We start from the raw sequence: 23,383 nt of genomic DNA on the forward strand, positions 1-23,383 counted from the left end.
GTAAAAACAGAGATAATATTTATATTTGTAAGTGTACGTAAAAACAGAAAGCATTGCTATTCTTGCTTACAGCAGGTAAACCCCAACAAATCAGCAGGCAGCCATCCAGCCCAATGCTGCAAATACTAAGGCCTACTACACTGGAAAGCTTGTAGGTCCTTCCAGAGGACAAACAAGGCCAATGGATGTCTGTAGCAGAGAGTGCTTCCTGCTAGAAGGGTGTGTCATTATTCTGCTCAGGCACAAAATCAACTGAAGAAGGACCTGAGCTGTGCAGCAGGTACCCAGCCTCAGTTTCAGGGTGCTGAACTTTAGAAAACTAAATATCCATGGGTTCTTTAAAATATTCTAGCTTCCGAGTTCAAATGTTTAATACTGGACCATAGTATAGTCATCAGACTAAAGTATTTATAGATCAAAAATTTTTAAAGTACAAGTCACAAGTTGGCTCTAGAATCATTATCATTAGTCTTCCAATGGGACTGTAAATGAAAACAAGAAGTATGTAGAGAGAGAGAAACTGTTGGAGTCCTTACTTATGACAAATTATTACTGAATAGTGATGGCTGTGGACTGGATGCTTACAAGGATTTGTGTGTCTACCTTCTATTTATTTCCTTTGGAGTTTGATCCTCAATAATGCAGAGGATCTGGGTCAGCAGGCTTAATCCAAAGCCTACTGAAGTCAAGGGAGAGCCTTCCACACTTTGGAAGACACTGTGGTCTGATTCAGTGGAAAATAGGAAAATATCTCCTTATTGAAGAAAGAACTAAATACCTAAATAATGTACTCTATTTATACATGAGACATTTTTTTCTCCAGTATGAGTACTAAGGCTATACTGTAAAAATCTTCAGTTACTCTAGTAGTCAATACCTTCAGTAGGTGAACTAAGGCTTTAGGTATAATATATAACACATATAAAGTGACATATTCTATGTAGTATGTACTATATAATTATACGTAGACAAGAAATATAAATAGACACAAAAGGTTTTAATATTTATAAAGTTTTCCTCACTAAAGAGGAAAAACTCAATAGCAAATACTGCTCTTCACTGTGACATAAAAATCAGGAGCTAATATCTGGCCTTCAAAAGTACCAAATCAACAAGATTTATACATGGCTTTTTTAAGAGGGCACAGGAAAGACCTGTATTTTTTCTTTTTGTCCATCAGCTTACAGATATCATTCATGCAATTTTTTCTGTTAACTCCTTGTGCTTTTTAATAACAGTGCAGTGGTATAGAGAAAAATTAAATTGAGAGCTATGGAGTTTGATGTGCAGCTGTACATACCTACCACCTAAATATGCATTTTCAAGTGAAGAGCAAGAACAGCAACAGTATGAGTGCACAAATAAGACAAGGAAAAATAGCAGCTAGCCAGCCACGTGTTGCTATGCAAATATGCATTTGCACATAAGCTTATGATGCTGGAATGCCAGAAAATTAAATATAATCTTAAAATGTGCAGATAGTGAAAACCAGCACTGCTAGTGCTGCTGCCATTCTCGCTGCAACATGCTGCAGGTCAAAGATGAGGAGGGGAAACTATACTACTGCAAGCAGGTTTTATCAAACTCTTTTTAGTTTACAAAATACTTTCTATGATAGCATCGTGAACCCTACTGGTATGAGTAATGCTCTGTTCTCTGGCTAGTGGATACTGGGGCTTGGCAACATACCTGTTCTTGTAGTCCTTTAATACCCTGTTAGTATAAAAGGTAGCAGCATCATTCATCTCCTTGACATAAGGGCCTGGTTTAGGAGACTAGGACCATCAACCCATGGTAGCAGGAAACAACAGAAGGAGAAAGGAAGTAAAACATTAGTCAGACACCTTCCCTGACACATTAGGTTTATAACCTTCTTGGATGTAGCAGACTGAGGAACTATACAGATGAGACTACAGAGCTCTGCAAGACTTGGAACTGTTCTGGGCTGCACCATCCAGGAGAACACTTACACCCTTCCCAGCCCTCCCAGTGTCACTCACCACCGCTATCCACCCAAGGGCAGGTATGCTCTCACTGACAGCTGAGAGGTGGTTGAACATTTTGCTTCCTCTGTTCCTTTCTCTGAAGTTCTGGATTTCCTGAATCTTCTCTGATATTGGCTTGAGAAGCATTGCCACCTCATTCTGGGGGAAAAAAATAAAAAAGAAATAAAAGAAGACACTGCCATTAACAGTGGGGGGGTGTCCAAAAACACTCTGTGGTTTAATATTGTCCTCCCTGCCCACTGATTTAGGAGTTGGAAAGAAAGGTCAAAAATTTCTGCATTACAGTAACAAATTAATTATCTTCCTCTGGTTGCAGCAATAAAATGCACAGATATTAAGTATTAATAATGCGTTGCAGCAAAAATGTTCTCAGTGCTTGCAGCGTTTTCACATGCTGCCCGGGCTAAGAACCATATAGACCCCATAGCTCAGAGTTAGCAGAATGTTTGTATTTTGCATGTCATATCCCTTGAACTTCTTGAGACTCTTTCCACTGGCTTGAGTTTTTCAGTTTTTCATGTTATTAATTGAGTTGTTCTTTCTAGAAGAAACACAAACTACTTGTTAGCAGCCTCTTATCATCTGGCAACAAGATTGAGAAAGTAATACACAGAAGGCAATATCAATTTCAGCTTTCCCTATCAGTATGTTTTAATGTTTTAATTTCCTTTGGCTGCAAGTAATGTGAGAGGATTTCATGGGAAACATACTGCCTGCAAGCCATGGTTTGGGGAAATTCTCCTGTGTTAATCAGAAACGAATGGTGTCCAGGAGAATGACTGCTGAACGGAAGGAATAGTGTCTGGAGTGAAGAGAAAAACCGAATGAATGTAGAAGCTATCCAAGCTCTTTCCTGTGTAAAGTGAATGCTAATCACACTGGCCCCATGTCTCAGAAAAACTAATTTAGAGCACTAACTCACTGGGAAAAATTCTTCCACTCAGAAAACAGACGACTGAGGGACATGGAGTCATCAGCTCATCAGCAAAACAACTGCTACACCTTGCAACCCTATAACATTGCAAAAGTATGCTCACAGAACCCATACGATGTCCCACCAAAGACAGTGCACCATTCTGATTCTCCCAGGCACTTCACTTGAAAATCACTCAGGATGTAGCAGAACTCTGCATTTTTTCTCAGTTTTTCTAGGGCTACTTCTTTAATGGAATAGTGTGCTTGCTGGAGACAATTAATCCTTATGTTCTTGAGGACTAATGCTGTTATGACACACATAAGATGATGTGTGCATGTCTTGCATCTGATCTCTGTCATCTGTCAGGTCTTTCTTTTCACCCCTCCACAAGACCTCAGCCTTACAGAATTTTATTCCATCTTAAAATAAGCATGTCTGCTTTGGACTGACACAGGTCAAAAGACACTTCAAAAACATGAAAAAAGGGGTTCTGCATTTTGAAAAGAATTTTGATCCACCTATGGAGCCTTAATATTTTAGTGGTAGTGTAATTGGCCTATGAATCTGAAATACACAGGGATATTTGATCTTCTCCTGCAACAAAGTGGGTTGGGAGAAAACAAATATTTACAGTATTACTGGGAAATGAAAAGATTTTTTGCTGATGACTTAATGACCAGCATAAGTCATTAAGTCTGAAAAAGCCCTGAAACCTCCATGATTTGTAGTTCTTAAAATCTGATTTTGTTGCCATAACATGATAACGCCTGCAGAAATTCTTCTTTCTAATTTTTGCTTGTTTACAACATGCTGCAGCTGGTTGGTTCTTTCTTATTTTCCAGGGAAATCTTTCAAGTATGACAGTAGCTAACAAAACTGAAATTTAAGAAAATGCTTCTTCTGCTTTGATATTATGCCAGTTTTCCTCCCATAAAGTCTAAGGGATATTTACAGTCCTTAGCTTACTGTGAATCTTCATGGCCCAGTTCCAGCCAAAGAGAATATCGGGTCTAAAAATAAAGCTCCACAGATGCCTGGTATATCTAGACAGCACTGGGAGGCAGTACATTTCTGTGGATAGGGCACAGAAGTGGGAATCCATAAATGGGGGTTCTCTTTGCAGCTCTCCCATCAAATTGCCATCAGGTTGCAGAAAAGCTGTGTTAGCTTTCTTCAATTTCCCAGATATGAAATAATGTTAATATAGCTGTTTTACTTTGTAGAATACTTTGATATCTACAGATAAGAAGGCAAAATCAGGGTCAAATATTTTTCTGAATGACCCACAATGTCCCACACCTCCTCCTATTCCTCCTAGAAAAAATCCCAGACACTTTTCGGAGGATTTTCTATCAGTGGTATAGACAGAATTTCTGTCTCTCAGAACACGGGACTTAATCTGTCCAGTGAACCAACTGTTTATAAAAATGTAGTGGATTTATTTAATTTCACAGAAAATGTCCCCTGTGTAAGTTTTAAAGGTGAAATATGTATTGCTAAGGAAAGTAGCTTGAAGTAATCATTCCCTTGGCACTGCAGTGACACCAGAAAGAGCCACAAAGGACCTGAGGCTTTGCTCAGCTCATCTCATGTGAGATGAACTGGTAGAGCAGGACAGCCTGCCGCCCTTTCACTCTGCACTCCTCCTGTTCTGCAATGGCTGCACAAAGTGTGTGTCTGTTTGTGCCAGCTTCTTGTCATGTAAGTTTCTGTGTAAGGGTTGGACACAGGAACACAGACAGGCCTGCAAGGAATCGCTTAATTGAGTTCTGCCTCAGTTCTAAATTTTTAGTTAGTGATTAAACTGCAGATGAATTACAGTGTATATGGCATATGGGTATAGAAAGGCTCATTAATTCTGGCAGTAATCAGTATTGTTTGGCTTTACAACGCAGAAACAGTTGTGTTGAGGGTTCTAGAAGAATAATCTCTTTATTGCAATGAATATTAAAACAGCTGACTGTTAATAAAATGTTTGTCTATACTGTATGTCTAAGAAAAAATGAATTCAAGGAGATGGATCAGAGCTGTTGGAAAAATCTCCAGCATGCCTTTGGCATGTGCTAGATAAAATTTCTTGTCATTTAAGACGCAGCACAGTTGTTTAGCAGAAATTTAAGAGTCTCTGTATAAACATCATTCCTATTATAATATCCATTTTGCGGAAATGTTTAAAAATGCAACATGGGCACAACTTAGAACCATCAGAAGTAATTCCCAGTATGGTTTTTTCCTTTTTTAAATAATGATTAAAACCAGATCGTCTTTTTAAATACGAATACCTAAACAACCAGCCAGCTTTGTTCCATGTCTTATAATTCTTATTAGCAATTCAAGAGCAGTAAGACTACTGCTGTGATTAGCCAAAACACTCCAAAAAACATACAGCATGCAACAAGAACTGCCTTCAGAGACTTAACACTCGCAGCCCAGTCTCATGAAATGGCCTGGAATACCAGTATTCCAACAGACCACACCTCACAGACTTTTTTCTCCTCTATGTTTCTGCAATAACCACATGAGAAGTCCCCCATGTTTAACAGGACTGGGGCACATGGACACTTCTTCAGGAGAATGACTAAACTTTCAGGTTTTGTGATTTTTGTGATCTGCCTGTGAAGTCACACTAAACTCAGTATCATGATTAAACTTTGACTGCTTGAGCCAGTGATTACTTGAAAATTTCAGCTTTAATTTGAGAAAATGGGTATTTTCTCAGGACCATTACTGTCCAGAAACCTACCAGCATGAATCACAAAGGCATGAAACCCTGCAGGTAAATAAAAATACAGTTTTTAAAGATCTTATGTATTTTTAAGCTAATGGTTTTGAAGGATGAGATTGTTTACTGGAGATTTTTTATGTTAAGAGGTGGCAACACAGTTCAGACCTCACTATTATAGTATTTAAATCAACCTTATTATGAAAAAAACATGGTGAGAGAACAAATACCCTTTTAAGTTATGCTAACAGAGGGGTTGGCAGCCTTTGGCATAGAAGCAGTAAAAAAAAGCTGAGAGCATTTGGGATCAGCAGCCCCTTTATTTTACTCAGCTGCAACCCAAACATCACGACTACAACCTTTATTCCATGGTGTACAGTTGTTACCTTCTCCCGTCAGTTCAAAATCTCCATCATACTTCATTGTATTTTTCAGGGGCTTGTTTGAAACATGGAGTTGATTTGAATCAAGCGTCTCTGTATGTGTTGGCAGATATTGCAGCCTAATAGAATGATTCTGCAAAACAGTTGGTACTGAGGCCTTGACATTCACACTATACATGTTTGGGGGGGGCTATTATGGACTAGCTGTAAATTGTGGTTTAGATGCTGTCTGGGAGCCTATCTTCCATTTAACTTCATCAGAAATAAACCCACTTTGTATACCCTAGAACTGCTCTATAATGTGAATCATGACATAGTAAATGGGGCTGATTTAAAGGAGAAATATAGTCCCACTGTGAGCTGAAACACTAACGTTGACACAGCCATTATCTCTGCAAACAACCTCGTACAGTCCCATCCCACATTTCATCCTTTTCAGGGATGAAAGATATCATGGATAGACTCTGCCGCAATCGGATCTAACAATTTAAAAGGTGAGCATCTGCTCGCAGCTGAGACTTGATTCCCTCTACTGTAAATGAAGTAAGAGATTTCCCTGAGGAATTCCTTCCACATATTAATAGATATTAGAATACTATATGTTAGAAGACATTAAAAGATGTGAAGAAATGGACTCTAGAGGTGCTGCCCATTACTGTAAACAGAGCTTAGAAAGACACCTGACACAACATTCCTACCTTGACAGTTAAAGCTCATGAGCAGAATTCCATCCTATGTCTATAGGAATAAGATACCGGTAGCTTCAGTGATCACAGTGATATGCATTTCTGCTATGAGTGGCTAAGATTCTAGAACTGAAATAGTTTTTGATTAACTGTAATTTCCCATATTTTGTATTTTTTAAATCTGTAAAGAAGACTTTAAAATTTAAGTATGTTCTTTTTTTACATATATGTGGTTTAAGAAAGTCTTTTTTCTTGTAGCTGAGTATTCAGTGTCTGGATGGAATCAGTGTTCAGATTAGGCTGAGGAACAGCCTCTTTATTAGAGTATATAGAAAATGTATTTTTTTTTTCAGAGGTGAATCCAAGCTAGTTGGTAACTTTGAATGTCTCAATACTGCATCTGGATTCCTCAAATTATTACTTTTTTTCTGTAATTATTATTTCCACAGAAAAATACCATCAGCTTTTGTTGGCAGCAGTCAGACTTTTCTTTTAGCACTTCCTATCTTCATCTCTCTTTACAGAGTGTTTCACATTTGATACCACAGTTCCGCTCTTCAAATTGCAGTATAACCTACTACACCTTAATCCAGTGTTTCCTCTGCAAGCATCTTCTGATTGACAGTAGAGACCATCAGTGAGATTTTTCTCTGAGAACACTACATTTATGTCCCTCTAGTATTCTGATATTTTCAAGGTTCAAAGCTCTCCTCCTACCTAACTACAGAGAGACTTTAATTTATTACGGTCTAGTTTTCTCTCACTGTAAATCTTCAACATAGTGGTATAACAAGTGTGTGATTTGTTGGTCAACAGTACAGGTTTTGCCACTTCAACTCACTGCTGTGCAACAGCAGGACTATGACACAGAGAGACAAATCTGCAGAACTGTCTGGTCAGCTTCATCAGCACAGAAGCTTAGACACATTTGTGTGCTTCCAAAGTGACATAATTGGTATTTGGCTTTTATTCCTCTTAGATAGCACAAAAATTCTCAATCTAACAGCCAATATCAGCTGTAGCAATTTTGTCCTTTGTGGGAAAAAAACAGGGAAGACCAAACCATAACCCCACATGACAAATTACTACTTTAGTCATTTGTGGGTTTATTTTGAAATGTAAACTCTGAGGCAGGGCAAATGGAGAGGAATGCGAAAGACAAATAGCTTCTAACCAGTGGAGATATCCAGGGCCTCATACAAACTGCATGCATCTGTTTACAGCAGCATGGAACCACACCAATGCTTTTAGCCAGGACTTTGTCTGGTTTTTAAATGGACTCGAGTGCTCTCTATGTTGTTTTCTTGTCCACTACAGCTCTCTGTGGGCAGTATTTTCAACAAGGAAGTGTCCTCCTGCTGCAGGCACACAGGCAACATCCCACAACTAATGAACAAGAACAATTACAGCAATGAACTGCCTTCAACTTTTTGATTGACTGCTCCTCAATCCTGCTGCTGTGATCATAGCCCATGTCAGTGGGGCCCAAGGCATTCCAGGTAGCAAGGTTCTGTTCAGCCACAGTTGCTTTGTTCGCAGAATCTGAGATTTGCCTTTCACGTGGGGCACATCTCGAGACAGGGATGTTAGATGATGCAGGTTTCCATCCTTGGACATGCATAGTGTTCACTTGAGATTTCCCTAGGGAAAACAGTAAGACTGCCAGGTTCATTAAGCAGTCCTGGAATCTGCATAACTTTCAGAAATCAGAAATAATTGGTTGTGGTCTGATTTAGACCAAAGTAAAATTAGAAAAAAAAAACCCAAAACAAACCTGTGAACTGAAAAGCCCTGCTGTTCAGTCACCTGTACCCTCAGTGCTTTCCCTTTTAGAAGGCTATGTGCAATCCATAAATCTGCGGAAACAACTGTGTAGCAGAGAGAAAGGAGAGTACTAGTTTGGATTTGTGTTTAGCAGAAATAAAGAATATGAAATAAAGAATATGATACTTAATGAGAAAGGAAGTGTGCTATCAGCTTAGCTCAGTAGGATCTCACATGGCACAGTTTGAATATGAACATTGCTACAGGGACTGAAAACCAGCCTGGTGATTTAGGACATTATTTTAGGAACAGCAGAATTCCAACAGAGGCCTGTAAGATCCCCAGAATTGCTTAGCAGGTATGTCAAACGAGGAGCTGGAGTACACAAGTACACTGAAGTACACAAGCACAAGGGGCCTTTGGTTACTGGAGCCTGACTCTTGCACAAAATGTGAACTGCTGGCAAGTCTGTGCCTGGGGGTGTTGGCACGAGTCAGTCTAGAGGTGTGCACTGATGTGAATCTCTGCTTCTGTTTCCATTCTGTGCAGGCTGGGAGATGTTGCACTGAGCCTTTCTGTATTCCCCGGATCCCTAGGCATCTCTGGGCCTTTCTATGGCTGAGTGTACTGTCCCAGGATAGAACTGAATTTCAAATGCACTCACCTTTTATTGATCTGGGAGTTTTGGCAAACAAGAGTGAAGGAAGAGAAATGCTACAAGGATACTTACAGAAGTTAACTACAAAAAAGGTACCGAGCTTCTGGAGCAGGTCCAGAGAAGGGCAATGAAGCTGGTGAAGGGTCTAGAGGGTAAGTCCTATGAGGACTGGCTGAGGGAGCTGGGGTTGTTCAGCTTGGAAAGAAGGAAACTTGGGGTGGTACCTTATCGCTCTCTACAACTACCTGAAAGGAGGCTGTGGTGAGGTGGGGGTTGGTTTCTACTCCCAGGTAACAACTGACAGGAGAAAAGAAAACGGCCTCAAGTCACACCAGGGGAGGTTTAGATTGGATCCTAGCAAAGATTTATTCACTGAAAGGGTTGTCAAGCACTGGAACACACTGCCCAGGGAAGTGGTTGAGTCATCATCCCTCGATTAAAAGACACTTAGATGTGTCCACACGTAGGGGTAGAGTTGGCAGTGTTAAGTTTATGATTGGACTTGATGATCTTACAGATCTTTTCCAACCTAAACGATTCTGTGATCTGAATATACAATGAGCTTGAGGCTGATTAAACACGGATGAGTGATTTTGAGACAAAATTATGAGATAACAGGTGCCAGAGGCTATCTGGACCTGACACTGAGTAAGAGTTTGCAACAATATCCAAAAATGAGCCTGTGAACACTGTAAGGTGACTGGAAACTGTTGGTCCACCACTGGGGCTGTGACCACATGCAGTTGTAGGCTTGCTGATAACAGAAATATGTCAACAGTTTGGCAAGATTTCAGAGAACAGGAGCAGGGTAAGGGGTTCCCTTGCAAGCTCTGGACTCTCAGGCTCTGTCCATGTCACTCTTGGCACTTTCTGTGAGTTTGGGACCTGAGGACCTTAAAAGGACTGAAGCAAATTCTTCCTTAGGCTATTTCTAGATACAGAGGAGCAGGTTTGCAGCAGTCAACCAGCTGACAGAAAGGCAGCAAAACTCAGCTCAAGCTCTTTTGCGTAAGAAAGTAATAAATTAACAGGTGAGGAGTACCCTGCTGTTCACACTTTTGGAAAACAGCAAGGGTCATCCCCATAAGTATGATAAAAAGTAGAGGGAAATGCAATAACATAAGACAGACAAGGTAATTAGAAAATAAATCCTGCTAGGATGCAGCATAAGAAGTCCCAGGAGTCCTGTTATTGAAGTACTTTAAAATAGAAGAGAGAAGAAAATGAGCAATCCTACACTGACAGAGTAGGGAACTGTAAATCTTCATCTTTGATTTCTACATAAAAATTCTGAACATGAGTCCTTTATTCAAGGATTTTTGCCACAACTATTCTAATGCTACAATATGTTTTTTTTTTGGTTGGCTATAAAAAGTAAAAGCTGAAGGATTTGTTCTGATGGGTCTCAGTTTAACTTCAAATACAGTTTCTTGGGTTTCTGTGGGGTGGAGTGTCCCTTTTCTAGGAAAAAAAGGGAAAGCTGTCCTTTATCTCTTACTTTTTTCCACCCCTCTGCTCCCACCTGTGTTCAGAATCTGGCTATTTAAGCTAGGTATTTAATTGGAATGTTTGTCTGCACAATGTTAGTAATTAAATCCATGAGCTTTGGCAGTCATATGAACTCAGCATTTTTTTTAATGAGAAATTACGTAATCATTTATAGTCCTAACTGCATCTGCCATTTAAATCTGTTTGTAGTACTTCTTACCGTGGGTATGTTCATCCTGTATATATTTATATTGAATCACAAAAATATTTACCCCATTAACTTGTTCCCAGCACAGGAATAATGGATCCCTCATTCCCTCAAAGCAACTCTTAAAATTGTTTGAACTTTTAAAGTGGAATGAAACAACTCTTGAAGAGAAGACAGTATTTGAGTCACCATTCACAAAGAATTCAGTGCAGTGACTTTAAGCACTAATCTCATACATTAGTATTCGTGAATTAAAAAACATTGTTAAACAGATAAACTTGCTCAAGAGCACTAAAAACTTTTAAAATTATTATACAATGAAATAAAAAAATGTTTTCATTAGAATTGTGTTTCGCTTAGACTATGGGGAATAGAAAATTCAGATCCAAACTATTTCAGAATGTTTTGTGAAGGTTTATGTTAAAACCTGTCTTCTGAATTGCCCAAGCAACATGTAAGCATATCGTCTCAAAATAGCTTTTTAAACAGCTTCTTACAGATTATAGCAATATTCTAATTTATTTTTCCTTCTCCATCTTCTTTGTACTCTCTATACTCTCTTTCCCTATTTATAATAGACATGTTCTTGTTTTAATGTTTGAAGTTTGGCACCAGATAATATTTTTTCTAATAAGTGGATGAACTGAAAAAACCCATCTTGCTGAATGAGCCTGTATCCAGCAGCCATTAGCTGGGACATACACAAACAGGAATATCAACTGGTGATTTTGTCATGTGATCTCTTCCACTGCACATACAAATATAGAACATGACCATAAAAAGTAACAGAACATGCTCTCTACGAAGTAATTTATTGCAGTTGATGCTAGATTGGTATGCCAGCTGGAATTACCTTCCCAGCTCCTACTATTTTCACATATACAGATAATAAAGGCTGTGCACTGCAACAGATTCCAAATGAAAAAATATCAACGTTAATAACAAGATGCAAAACTCTGCAAAAGCAACTTTTAACAAGCTTAACTGTTTGAAAATGCTTGCTAGTGACTCATAGCAGGAGTCAGCTAAATGAATTCTAGGGCTTCTTAGGAAAAAGTACTGCTTTTTGTGTGATATACATTTCTCTCTTTGCTGAGCACAAAAAAAATCAAGGATTATTATACATATAGGAGCTTTGTTTTTGTTTGAATTCCTTATTCATTAGTTTGTAAGCTGCAAGAGCTGAGCTAATTTATTTTTCCAGTGCATTCTCCCCTCCCTCTTTTTTTTTTAAAGGCACCATGTATGATATCCCAACATGACAGGAACTCAGTAAATCCCCTCAGTCTCCACACCGCTGTCTCTGAATGTCTACAAAGCTACTATGCCATAATCGCAACTCGCTGGCTCATTCACAGCTTTACATTATAAAGCAAACAGTCTAGACAGCTGAATGACAGAATTACTCTCTTTTCTCTTGCATTTATAGATATGCTGTCATCTTCATTTGCTTTTCTCTACTCTGTGCATTCTGATACACTAATGATTAGCTTTCCTGTTTGGATTCCACACTGACTCCGTGGCTCTAGGCTATAAATACAACTAGAGCCCAGATGACATCATGTCAATAAAGGTCCTGGGGAGCAGGGGGGAAGGACCCCTGCTTCTTTCCTTCTCCTGGTTAGCTGGTGGTAACCAGCTTTTTCAAAATGGTTAACCAATCTGGCTTTACAATGGGATATTTTTCCTCATTGACATGGACATATAAAAAGCCTAATGCCGGGAACCATCACTCTCTGCAGTGGGAAAAAAATGTTCAATTTGTGTAGAATAGGCAGCCTTCAATTATTTTCAGGTCTGTCCACAGTGTAATTGAATGTATCTGTGCAAGAAATATATGCAAAAACAGAGAAAAAGAATGAACAGCAATATGTGTTCAAATGCCGATAAAAGACATGTACCTAATAGTTTTAAAAAAAAACCCTCGGGTAACTGGACTGGGTTTGTTCTCACCGAGAAAGAAACTTTAGTCTGTACTATTCCTGGTATTTTAAAATTGGAACGATGTGTACACACATATCATGTGGCATTTCCTCAATGCTAAAAGATAGTTAAATGACAGAAGTGCACTTTCTTGACTTCAATAAGTTGCAGAAACCTACGCAAGACTGATAATGTGCAACTAAGACTTACGGATACACATGGCAAGCTCTGGTGATGTTTATGACAAGGTTTTTATTATTTGGTGCTTTTCTTAATGTTTCTGTAACTGTCATTCTGGATTGCTGCAGAATCTCTTTTTACATCTATTCTTTTTTTTTTTTTTTTTTTTAGCTTGTTTTGTTGCCATTTTTAAATGAAATTTCTAAACTTTACAGCTGAAAAAATCTCAAAGCCTTGACTTGAGGTCAGAAATTTGTAAAGGTAAGAGAGAATCCATTGCCATTCTTACTGGAAAAGCTGAGAAAATAACACTGATAGCACATCAGCTCAGTAGGCCAAACCATGACCTACAGCCTTTACTCGAACCAGAGCTGGGACAATCCCAACCCTTCAGAACATTGCATTACATTATGGGCCATTGGAAACTGTTCACTGGGGAATATTTTACCTATGAGCATGGAGAGTTTTGTGGGCCACTGGGTCCAGTTGTATTCACAGCCAATATAAATGACTGCTTGAGGCCTGTACCAATGGGAATTTTGCCTGTTCTCTGTGAATCATGACCCACTTTTACTCTCTCAGATCAGGGACAGCTGGAAAAACAACTGATCCCTTCCTGCTTGGAACTCTAAATCTACGGTCTTGCCTGAAATATCTGTGCTTTTTTTCTTTTCCTTGAGTACCCTTGCCACTGAGACATACTGATTAGAAGAACTTTTAATTTGTACCTCTAAGAACAATAGTGACATCAAAAAATCAATAATTTATATTATGTGAGGAGAGTTCTGATTTGAAAATAGGGAGTTTAATGCATTTTGTAGTGGGGAGCTAATGCAAAAAGGCTGAACTGAAGGCCATGGAGAGACTGCAAGTGAAGACTTCATTCTCTGCATACTCCAAGAAGGAAGGCTTGAGGGTGGTCCCACAGAAGGGGCTACATGATTGCTATTCCCAGGAATGATGCAGTGCTATTGTCCCTGTGCCCTCTAGAAACTACAAACAAGATTTCATAACAACTCCACAGCTTCCCTGAGCTTTCTAGTTGTGAGGGGAGGATTTAAATAGTTGTCACTAAAATAAGTATATAAATCAACTCGATAAAAGTGGTTTTTTTCATTTTCTTGACAAAACGCTTTGTCTTCCTTCCAGAATTGGCCTAACCTGGACCTCAGCTTGGAGAATACTGAGTCTACAGGCCAGTATTGATTTTTCTCTCACTAGCTTATACCCATGACTTTAATGTCTGTCATAGAGCATCCCTGGGGGGCTAGCAAAAAGCCATTCTCTTCCACGGCATTTCCAGTTTCCAGAGAAACACTGATCCCACTTACAGCCATGAAGTGGAAACCTCTTTTGCTTTCTTTAACGATCTTATATGTGTTAGTACAGAAAAGGTTCTTAACCCTGAACCGTGGCTTTCTGATTATTACCATGCTTATAAAAGTGAAAGCAAGCCTCTAAGTGCACTGTATAAATAACGTAACAAATAAAAGCAAATGCAGAACTCGATGACATATAGGAATACAGGCTTTTAAATACGCTGCCTCTTGAAACTCTAGGTTACTTTCCTTACCTCTTGAGGCTCTTGACACTGAGATGCTAACACCAGGAAAGATCTCTGCGCTTGGAAAGCAGCACGTACCATCTCTGCCTGTAACAAAAGGAGGAATACAGATTAAACCTTAGCCTGTAACCTCCAATGCTTCTTCTTGGCAGCTCAGAGTCAAGCGTGACAGCTCAAATCTTTCTTGCCGCTTCTCATCAAAATCACAGCAGAGTTGACTGGAAGTAATGTATTGCAGTACTGACTTAGCTATAAATTTTTTTTTACATCTAAGATTAAGTTCCCTATATTTCTCAGATAGGAAATACAGTAAGTTGATATGCAGGCTTTTGGTTATAATTTCTAAGATTAGTCACAGGAGAACTTAATTTTAACACTTCAGAGGATGTCTAGGCATTTTAATGGTGATGCTTATACCCAAGTGCAGGGTAAGAACTTATTACCACTGCGAACAGCAACCTGCAAACTTTCTGTTGAACTGGAACTTAGGCTGTAGTGCTGTGTAAGAAGAGTTGAGCTTGGCACATTTGCTGAGGGACTATACTCTAATTAATTCCTTGCCTGTCATCTGTAGGCAGACTCTAAGATTGATGGCTACAAGAGATTGTGGCTGAGGGTTTCTGGGCAATTTTCCCTCGCAGAACTCTAGAATTTGGGTACAGCATGTTTACGTGCTACCAGTGGGGATGGGAGGTAAATCTCTATACTCCTGGGTGTTCCCTACTCATCAAATTTCTGGTCCTTTTTGTTCATTTGAACCCTATGCATTTTCTGTACATTCTGAATGATGTACATTCTGATTAGAATCAGAATTTCAGCATCCCTATACCTCATCCAGGTAGATCAGCAGTGACTACGAGAAAGCATTACTGGTATAGAAAAGAACGATTCATAGCTAGTGTATATTGCTAAATAAAGATCAAACCAAACCAAATGCTGTTAAGTTAATCTAATATGAATAGGTACATTTATAATCACTTTGTGAAAGGGTGGGGAAGCTCATGCTGTTTTTCCTTGGGGTTTTTTCAATCTAAAAAGAAAACAAGGAAATTTTATATACAAGCCTATATGGATGCAACTTAAAATACATAAAAGTCAGGAAATTTGAAGTTGTAGAAAAGTAAAACAGCCAAATTGTGTTTATTCATCTTAAAATGTAATGACATGAATAAAACATGATCTGTTAGGATGAAAATCAGTACATGGAAGATGGTAAAAGAGACCCAACTTGGACAGTATTTGAGAGAAGGGGATGATATGGTCTGACAGGCTGAGATTTGGAAGGGTCTAATCATCTCTATAAATAGATAGAGAAATAAATAATAAGGGAACTTGTATGAGCATAGGAGACTTAAATTTTCCAGAGAGAGACATAAATACCATCAATAATAGCAAGGTTTAGATATTCTTAGACATTTCAGATGACTGACTATTTGGTACAGAAATTCATAAAACAACAAGGTGTGGGTTATTTTAAGCTTGGGGGGGGTTGTGAGTATGTGAGGAGAACCTTGTAGAACAGCTGAGCAAAAACTGATGCTCCTGGGGAGGAAGTGATTATGAATGAATTCAGAGCTTCTTAATTTGCAAGATGGACAAAAATAAATCTATAGTTAAGGCCTGGTACAAGGCAAAATTTTAGAAAATAGAAAAATCAGTGAAAGAACATGATTGCTCTGAGGACCTTAATGATTTGAAGGTGATGATGCAGGAAAGGATGGATTTACATTAAGAATGAAAATAATCTCTGTGCGCTAGGCAGGAGGGAGAAATTGTAGGAAAGAGCTAGAGTCTCTGAATGAATAAATAACTAAAGCAACATACTAAGAATAGATACAAAACCTCCAAAGAGTGAGAAGAAGCCTTGATTATAAAGGAGAGTTCTTCTGCATGCATTATAATATGTATAAGCAAAGGAATGGTGGATAAAGGTCTTATTGAACTGTACCTTGCACAGAAAAGTAAAACAAAGGCATATTATTTTTAACTACTGGAACAATAAAGAAATAAAGCAATGAAGTAGGGCCATGACACTGATCTGAAGGGTAAGCTGGGCATGCCTACATTATTTTTAATGTACAGCTTACCTGTTGTGGAATGAATGCTTTTCTCTAATTTCAAGGAACTGAGGTACACAAAGATATTGAAAGGATAGCCAAGGAGAATGGTGATAAATCAATGGGAATTAGATCACTTGAAAGAGAAGTCAAATATATGTAGCTTAGTGTGACAAAATCATTGGGTCCGTATTTTTTTTTTCTAGAGTACTGAAGACACTGACAGATGGAAGAACAAGTAGAAAAGATTTTAAAGATATATCATTTGGAGATGGTACTAGATGACAGAAGTATGCAATGACGAATTGGGCAAATATGCCCAAGAAGAAGGGGGGAAAAGTATGTCAAGTGATATCATTGCTGTTAGTTTGACCTTAGCACCATGAACATTTAAACCAGATTTGAAACAAGTCATTAAAAACACATATGAATATTAAAAATGGGAGAAATTATGACATCATCTGTGTTTAAAATCATTACTTTGTTTCTTAGAAAAGGATAATGTGTCAGATCTTGTATATTTAGATATCATATAAAATGCTTATTGTACTCATAGGAAACTCATACTTTGAGTGGCAGTGATGCAAACTGGTATTAAAATTATTCCGTTGGATAAGAAGCTGGATAAACAGAGGCAATAATAGTGTATATTAGAGGTGGTGTTATTTGAGAGGAGGAAAGTTGCTAGTTGTGTTTCTCAGAGATTAGCTTTAGGAGCGATCAATATGGTTATTAGTGTCCTAACAGGAAGAATTAGGTGTGCACTCATAAAATTCATAGGAAACACAAAGTTAGGAGGTTTTAACATGGTCAAGAAGGACTAACTCATCACTTGAGAAGGGTAAGACGATTTTGTTGGCACAGGTAATATGAATTGGATAGAATTTAGCAGTCCTCCCTTGCTGCCCCTTCTAGGTATAAACATGGAACTGATTAATTGGAAATACTGAAGACTGGAAAACACAAGTGTAAAAGCCAGGAGGGTTGCTTTGTGAAAAGAGCTTATGCAGTTCTACAGTGGATGTAGCAAAGTATTTTCAGTAAAGCTACAGAAGTGTTAGTACTATTGGAGAGAACCTCCTCTGGAATTCTGTGCAAAGCATTATTCACCTGCATTAAAAATAATGAGCTTAAATCAGAATTGACACAGAGACAACCTACTTGTTTAGAGCAATAAGTATCTGTCATACAAAGATAAATTTTCAGTTTCACTTGTTTTGCTTAGCAACAGAGTGGCTGAGGAATATGAGGATTCTTTCTCATAGACAAGGTAAATAATAGAGAATGAAGAAAAGGTCTGAAAACTGGGTCATAAGTAAACATAGCCTCAAATTTAGAAGCTTTCCAACAATCCAAAAAGTGAAGTTCAGAAGAGACCTTTCAAATTCCTATAAAGAGGTAGAATTATTTTAAGAGAGAGCTTTAGATGTTGATCGAACAGATAATAAACATGAGTAAAGAGTCCTTAGATATCGAAAGTTAAGATTGTTTATTGAGTTCTTGAACATATACTGAGCTGTAACATCAATGAGGTTTGAAAAATGTGCCTGGCACTTTGTTTGCACTACATTAAACACATGCATTTGGGATCCCAGTGGTCGCTCAAGGAGGCCAAGCAGGAATGTTTTCTCCACTCAGAGCATACAGTAACAATTAGTTTCTTGTCTGATTGTTCATCTCTTTCTGATGAAGTACTGGAATTTAGTCAGAGCTGGAGACAAGACTGTTGGATGACACACACTGATGTTCCTAAAAGACTGGCATTCCTTGAGTATGCCTTATACATGTTTCTTGCTTGTCTGACAAATGTGAAAATTGTCAGGATGCACTTTTCCTCCAGACTTGTATTACTCCTTCTCCACTACTGCAAAGTGTGGCCAAGGCCACTTTCTCAAAATGTCTAGGAGTTGTCTTTAAGAAATATTCTGCTATTGAAGACACCCAAGCCAATGGTAACATTCTTTTGAGTTACATGTGGTACATTTAAAGGGTGGCTTTTTGCATTTTTTTTTGTTATCCAAAATTTATTACAAGATGTTGGAAACATTCAGCGGTCAGCGGACTAGATAATGATCACAAGGCTTGTGCTGTATGCCCAAAATCTATCCAGTCCAAAAAGCTTATAACTGTGTAGGGATCAGAGCAGTTACATCTCTCACCTCTGAATTTAAATCTTAATCAAAGGATCATGCTAACACAGTATTTGCATTTTACAAGAAGAATTTTATGAGACTTCTGCCACAGTTACTTCCTTCTTTCTGCAACAGCTTTAAAAATAGCTTTCAGAGTTTCACTGTTTCTGAGCATGAAGTACTTCTTTCCATGCATCCCATCAAAGTACTAGAAGAGCTTCTTCTCATTAAGAATGCATTAGTTCAGTCCATCACCATTCCAGTTCTTTCTTATAGTCTTTGAAACGTGACACTTCATTGCTACCTCCTTCTGCTTAGTAGGCAGGCTGTGTAACTAAGCAGAGAGCACTACACTTTTAGAGGGAGATGACACTTTCATTAGACCCCCATACCCATACTCACTAATGAGTGAAAATGGAGCAGGGAGGATTTTTCTCAACAACTTGTGCAGCTCTGCCAAAAGACTGCCACAGAACAAATCAGCTGAAACTCATTCAGTTATACTGATTTACAGTAATGAAGCCTGAGTGTCAAAAATGCATAGGAATCATGAGCAAATTTATCACCGTAGAGTAGACCACAAACTCGCACACATCTCTCTGCAGACAAAAATGCGCATATTTTGGAGGAACAGATAACTAACATCTGAAAACTCTAGGTAATCCTTTTGGCATTCTTGGTATTATGCATGGACACATCAATCATCAAACAGATTCCTCAGATGAGGAAGGAAGCAAGTTCATTAAAGCATTTCCTACTCTGCTTTTAGCAGTTTGTTCCAGAGGCTGGAGGAGATCGCTCTGACCTGAATGCCAGGACCATGTGGCGTTCCATACACCACCTCAATTTCCCCACCAGTAAATTGTGGAATAAGGCATCTTAATCCTTTACTTCAAGTGTATTTGACAGCTGACTTAGGTGACTGATATGGCTGGAAGAGCTGAAGTCTGACATGTATGCCACGAGAGCCCAGTTCCATGCCTGTGGAAACCTGTGGCAGTGACCTCTCTGTCACCATTGCAGTAGCAGCACAGACAGGCCTCTTCCCAGTTAAGCCTCTAGAAGTTAATGGAGGAATCATACCTACTTACAAATCACCTTTTCAATAGCAACTGGTTTAACCTTCTCTGCCACAATATAATGCCAACTTCTGATATTTCCCAGAAGCCACTGCTTGAAAAATTGCCAGAGGCTCTGTGAGAGATGTTTAATGAAGACAATGCTTCTGACCTGTTTGAAGGAGCATGAGTACAGATTTCATCCAGACTTGCACTTTCAGATTGAGTAGATGTAGATGCACTGAACTTGAAGCTTAAACTACCAGTTTGCTTTGGAAAACTGCAGTTCTCCAGAACAGATGTGATTTTAGGATCTGTCTCTCATTTTCAATGTTCTATTCAATCTAAGTTGACCATCACTATGGTATCCAAGCAACAAAAAATATAAATATTATTTATGTGACAACAGCTTGGCAAACTACAAGAACAAACAGGCACATGCATTCAGATCTCAAGTTACATGTAAATTCAGTATTTGAAAAAATAATAAAACTAAATAGAAGTAAGAGAAACAAACATAGGATTTCCTAATAACATTCAGTCATGAAAATTACCCTATTGACCTCATAATATTGAATTTGTCAAATGCTATTGTATTTAATACCATATTTCCTCAGTCATAGCACTGAAAAGCACAATGTAAATATCAGAATCCCCTGGACTTCTGTTGTTGGAGAATACTACACATCTGTATATATATATATATATATACATGCTAACTTTAACAGTGATAATTTGCAAATCAAAATACAGTTCTATATATTTTTGATTTCCAAAATATACTTAATGTCTTTATTCTGAAACCAAATAGTAAAGAGGATATGAGGGAATAGATCTGGGATTTAGTGATCCAGAGTTCTAAACGTAGTTTCCACATAAATAATTTTGAGTCCTTTTCGTCTAGCAAAATACACAATGACTGACAGCAAATGACAACTACAGATCGAGCTTCCCTGTTTTGAGCAAAGACCCCAGCATTTCTCTAAAAGGGACAGCACTGCCAGAGGAAGAGAAACAGTTTATCTTTTACATTCTGCTTTCAAAAGCCTCTCCAAAGCAAAGTGGTGAAGTGGCTGGTGGCTTGAAGGGAGAGGAAAGAAATGGAAATAGAATGGAGTTTCAATTAAATAAGGGGCTGCCATAGAAACTATCCAGGCCTGCTAAAGAGACAGTATTTATTTTGTACAGCTCATTGGCTGATACAGTTTTGTTAAAAAGTGGACCAAGAGCTGAAGAGTTAGTGGCAGTTCTCCAAACAGAGAACTTTTTATACTGGAAAAGGAAAGAAAGAAAAAAACCTGTCACCTTTCTCTTAACAGTCCATGCAGAAAACAGGGTTGAAATTCAAGTTAAAACTGAAGTCAGAGGGAGATTTGCCACTGATTTGGTAGAGCCAGAAGCCACCCAAGATATTTTCTATTTTCAGACAGATACATTTGACTACTGCCAATCAGCTGTCCTCTGTTACTGGGGGATTTTTAGTGTTCTTTTAGCCTTCATGGCTATGTCTATATTGGGGAATTTTTGTTAAAATTTCTCAGCATTGCTACTGCCTTTACAGTACCAGTCAGTGCTATCAATTGTATCAGTGTTGGTCTCTCTAGATGTTTATATCTGCCACTGTATTAAACACTGTGTCATGTAACTGTGCACAGTGCTAGTAAATATTACTTATTTGTTATTTAAGAGTAGCATCTGTATCTAGGTTCATTACCTTTTAGTAAGTTTGACTTTGACTTAAACCACTCAGAGTTCTTATCTGGTGGAGCTCAAACCATACTGGTCATAAAGATCTTTCAGTGCTAATGACATAAGACAGGTGGATAGAATTGTTTGTGGTAAATTGTTACTGCTATTTTACTTCTCCACATGAAACATGAACTGGACAGATGTACTGGAGTAAAGGGATATCTAAAGCCACAACAGTTGGTTTTACATTGATTACAATATTATTGCCTTGGGTAAACGGGTTCTGCATCTTTTGCACCAATAAAATTTGCCAGTGTTCCAGAATTGCCTCTGAATTCTCTCAGTTTTAAATGATGTGAATTTTTCTGATTGATCTCAAGGGACTGTTAACTTTGAAACCTAATGAATACTGTTAAAAATGTCAGCTTTGTTAAATAATTAATTATTAATATTGGTAGCAGAAGCAGTCAATTCATCTGTCACTGTTTCAAACAGATATAAATATTTGGCTTTAGGGCCATTGTGGCTACTGATTATTGCCAAGTGAAGCAATAGGAGATTGTATTCACCAAAAATGTCTCAAATAACCTTTGCTATCCATTAGAGAAGAAGAACAAGTCCAGACCAAAGTTGTTGACCAGCTGATGCTCTCCTAAAGCTCAGGCTGCTTTTTTGTCTTCCAGATTCACAAACTCTTCATGAATATGTTTTTCAACAGCCAAAAATCTGCAACTCTCTTGACCTCTGTTCATTTCAAATTTTACATGGAAGTTCCAAAACCAGATGTAATGTACTGATAGTTAGGGATTCCAGAAAATTCAGCATAGAAAAATACTGAGAACTCTACGTAAAAATAAATAGTCCACACATTAATGAAGATGCCTATTTACAGACTAAAGTAGTGGGGCTTTTTTTCAATACCTTTCTGAACAGTTTTGAAAATGTTCAAGAATTCAAGTTTGCCATTTACATTGCAGACTGCTGTCTTCTGCAAAGAGTCAGTAGCCTGCTAAGAGATTTCAAAGCTGTCTCACTGCACAGCACACATTTAAAAGCCTCAACATCAGCAGAAGTAAAAGATGCTATTGGCACATTGCAACATCTGATCTAGGTTTAAGCACCTAGTCCCTGGTGCTTATCTATAGACTGGACATGCCCAAAATGCTTTGTCAGCTGTGTGGGGATTTGTGATAACATTTTCTGCCTTATAATGTGTAATTAGTGATAATCATAGAAACAAATGACTGACAAAAAGAGCCAAACATTTTAAAAACAAACATAAAAACATCATAAGAAGGAATTGCTTTTATACAGTGCAGAGGAAGCATCACTAAAATCTTTATTAGGCCACTATTGTTGGCTTTTTTCCAGTGGAAATAAATGTAACTAACATCATTATGTGAATATTCTTTGTATCACGTGTCAAAGATTATGCAATAACAAAATGTAACTTTTTTTGTAAACAGTATTAGGGAGAGTAGTGGCACCCCAACCTGCACAGGCATTCGTGGAAGCTTACCACAGTCTTCCTGAGAGAGCTCTTTTAGCTCTTTATGCTGACTAGCCTACAAAAGCTAACAGATTTCTCAAAGAGAGGTGAGAAAGGAAATCCATCCCAGTTCAGGATTTCACTGAAGAACAGAAAGTGCAGTTCATTAAAGTTTCGCACACTTTCAAATTTTCTAGTTTCTACTATTACTTGGAGCTACAGTCTGTATCTCTGAAAGTGTGCATTACTTCTTTAAATAAACAGGAGCCACATACCATATACTGAAGAATGAAGTCCAAGCTTTGGTTATTATTAAGATCAACAGTTTTAAAATTCAGGTTCCTTTTTTTTTTTCCTCATGGACATCTGAGCTCAGAATCCTTTGGAGGACCTGGTTGCCTGTGTTAAGGAACTATTTGTGGAAAGACCTCATTTCCCTGAGGAAAAGCAAACCTACATT

The 23,383-nt window shown here is 38.2% G+C and overlaps 1 protein-coding gene across 2 annotated transcripts in view; it reads right to left on the bottom strand.

The window, feature by feature from the left end:
* Positions 1-23,383, bottom strand: part of CAP2 (cyclase associated actin cytoskeleton regulatory protein 2) — a 68,708-nt gene that overhangs the window by 21,578 nt on the left and 23,747 nt on the right. For both annotated transcript variants that reach the window (XM_064665060.1, XM_064665070.1), the window contains 3 exons: positions 14,508-14,585; positions 2,001-2,144; positions 1,690-1,775 (listed from right to left, as the gene is read on the bottom strand). In XM_064665060.1, the coding sequence (XP_064521130.1) occupies positions 1,690-1,775; positions 2,001-2,144; positions 14,508-14,585 (308 nt within the window). The remainder of the gene's footprint in view (positions 1-1,689; positions 1,776-2,000; positions 2,145-14,507; positions 14,586-23,383) is intronic.

This window comes from Pseudopipra pipra, chromosome 1 (genome assembly GCF_036250125.1).
Source record: "Pseudopipra pipra isolate bDixPip1 chromosome 1, bDixPip1.hap1, whole genome shotgun sequence".
NCBI lineage: Eukaryota > Metazoa > Chordata > Aves > Passeriformes > Pipridae > Pseudopipra > Pseudopipra pipra.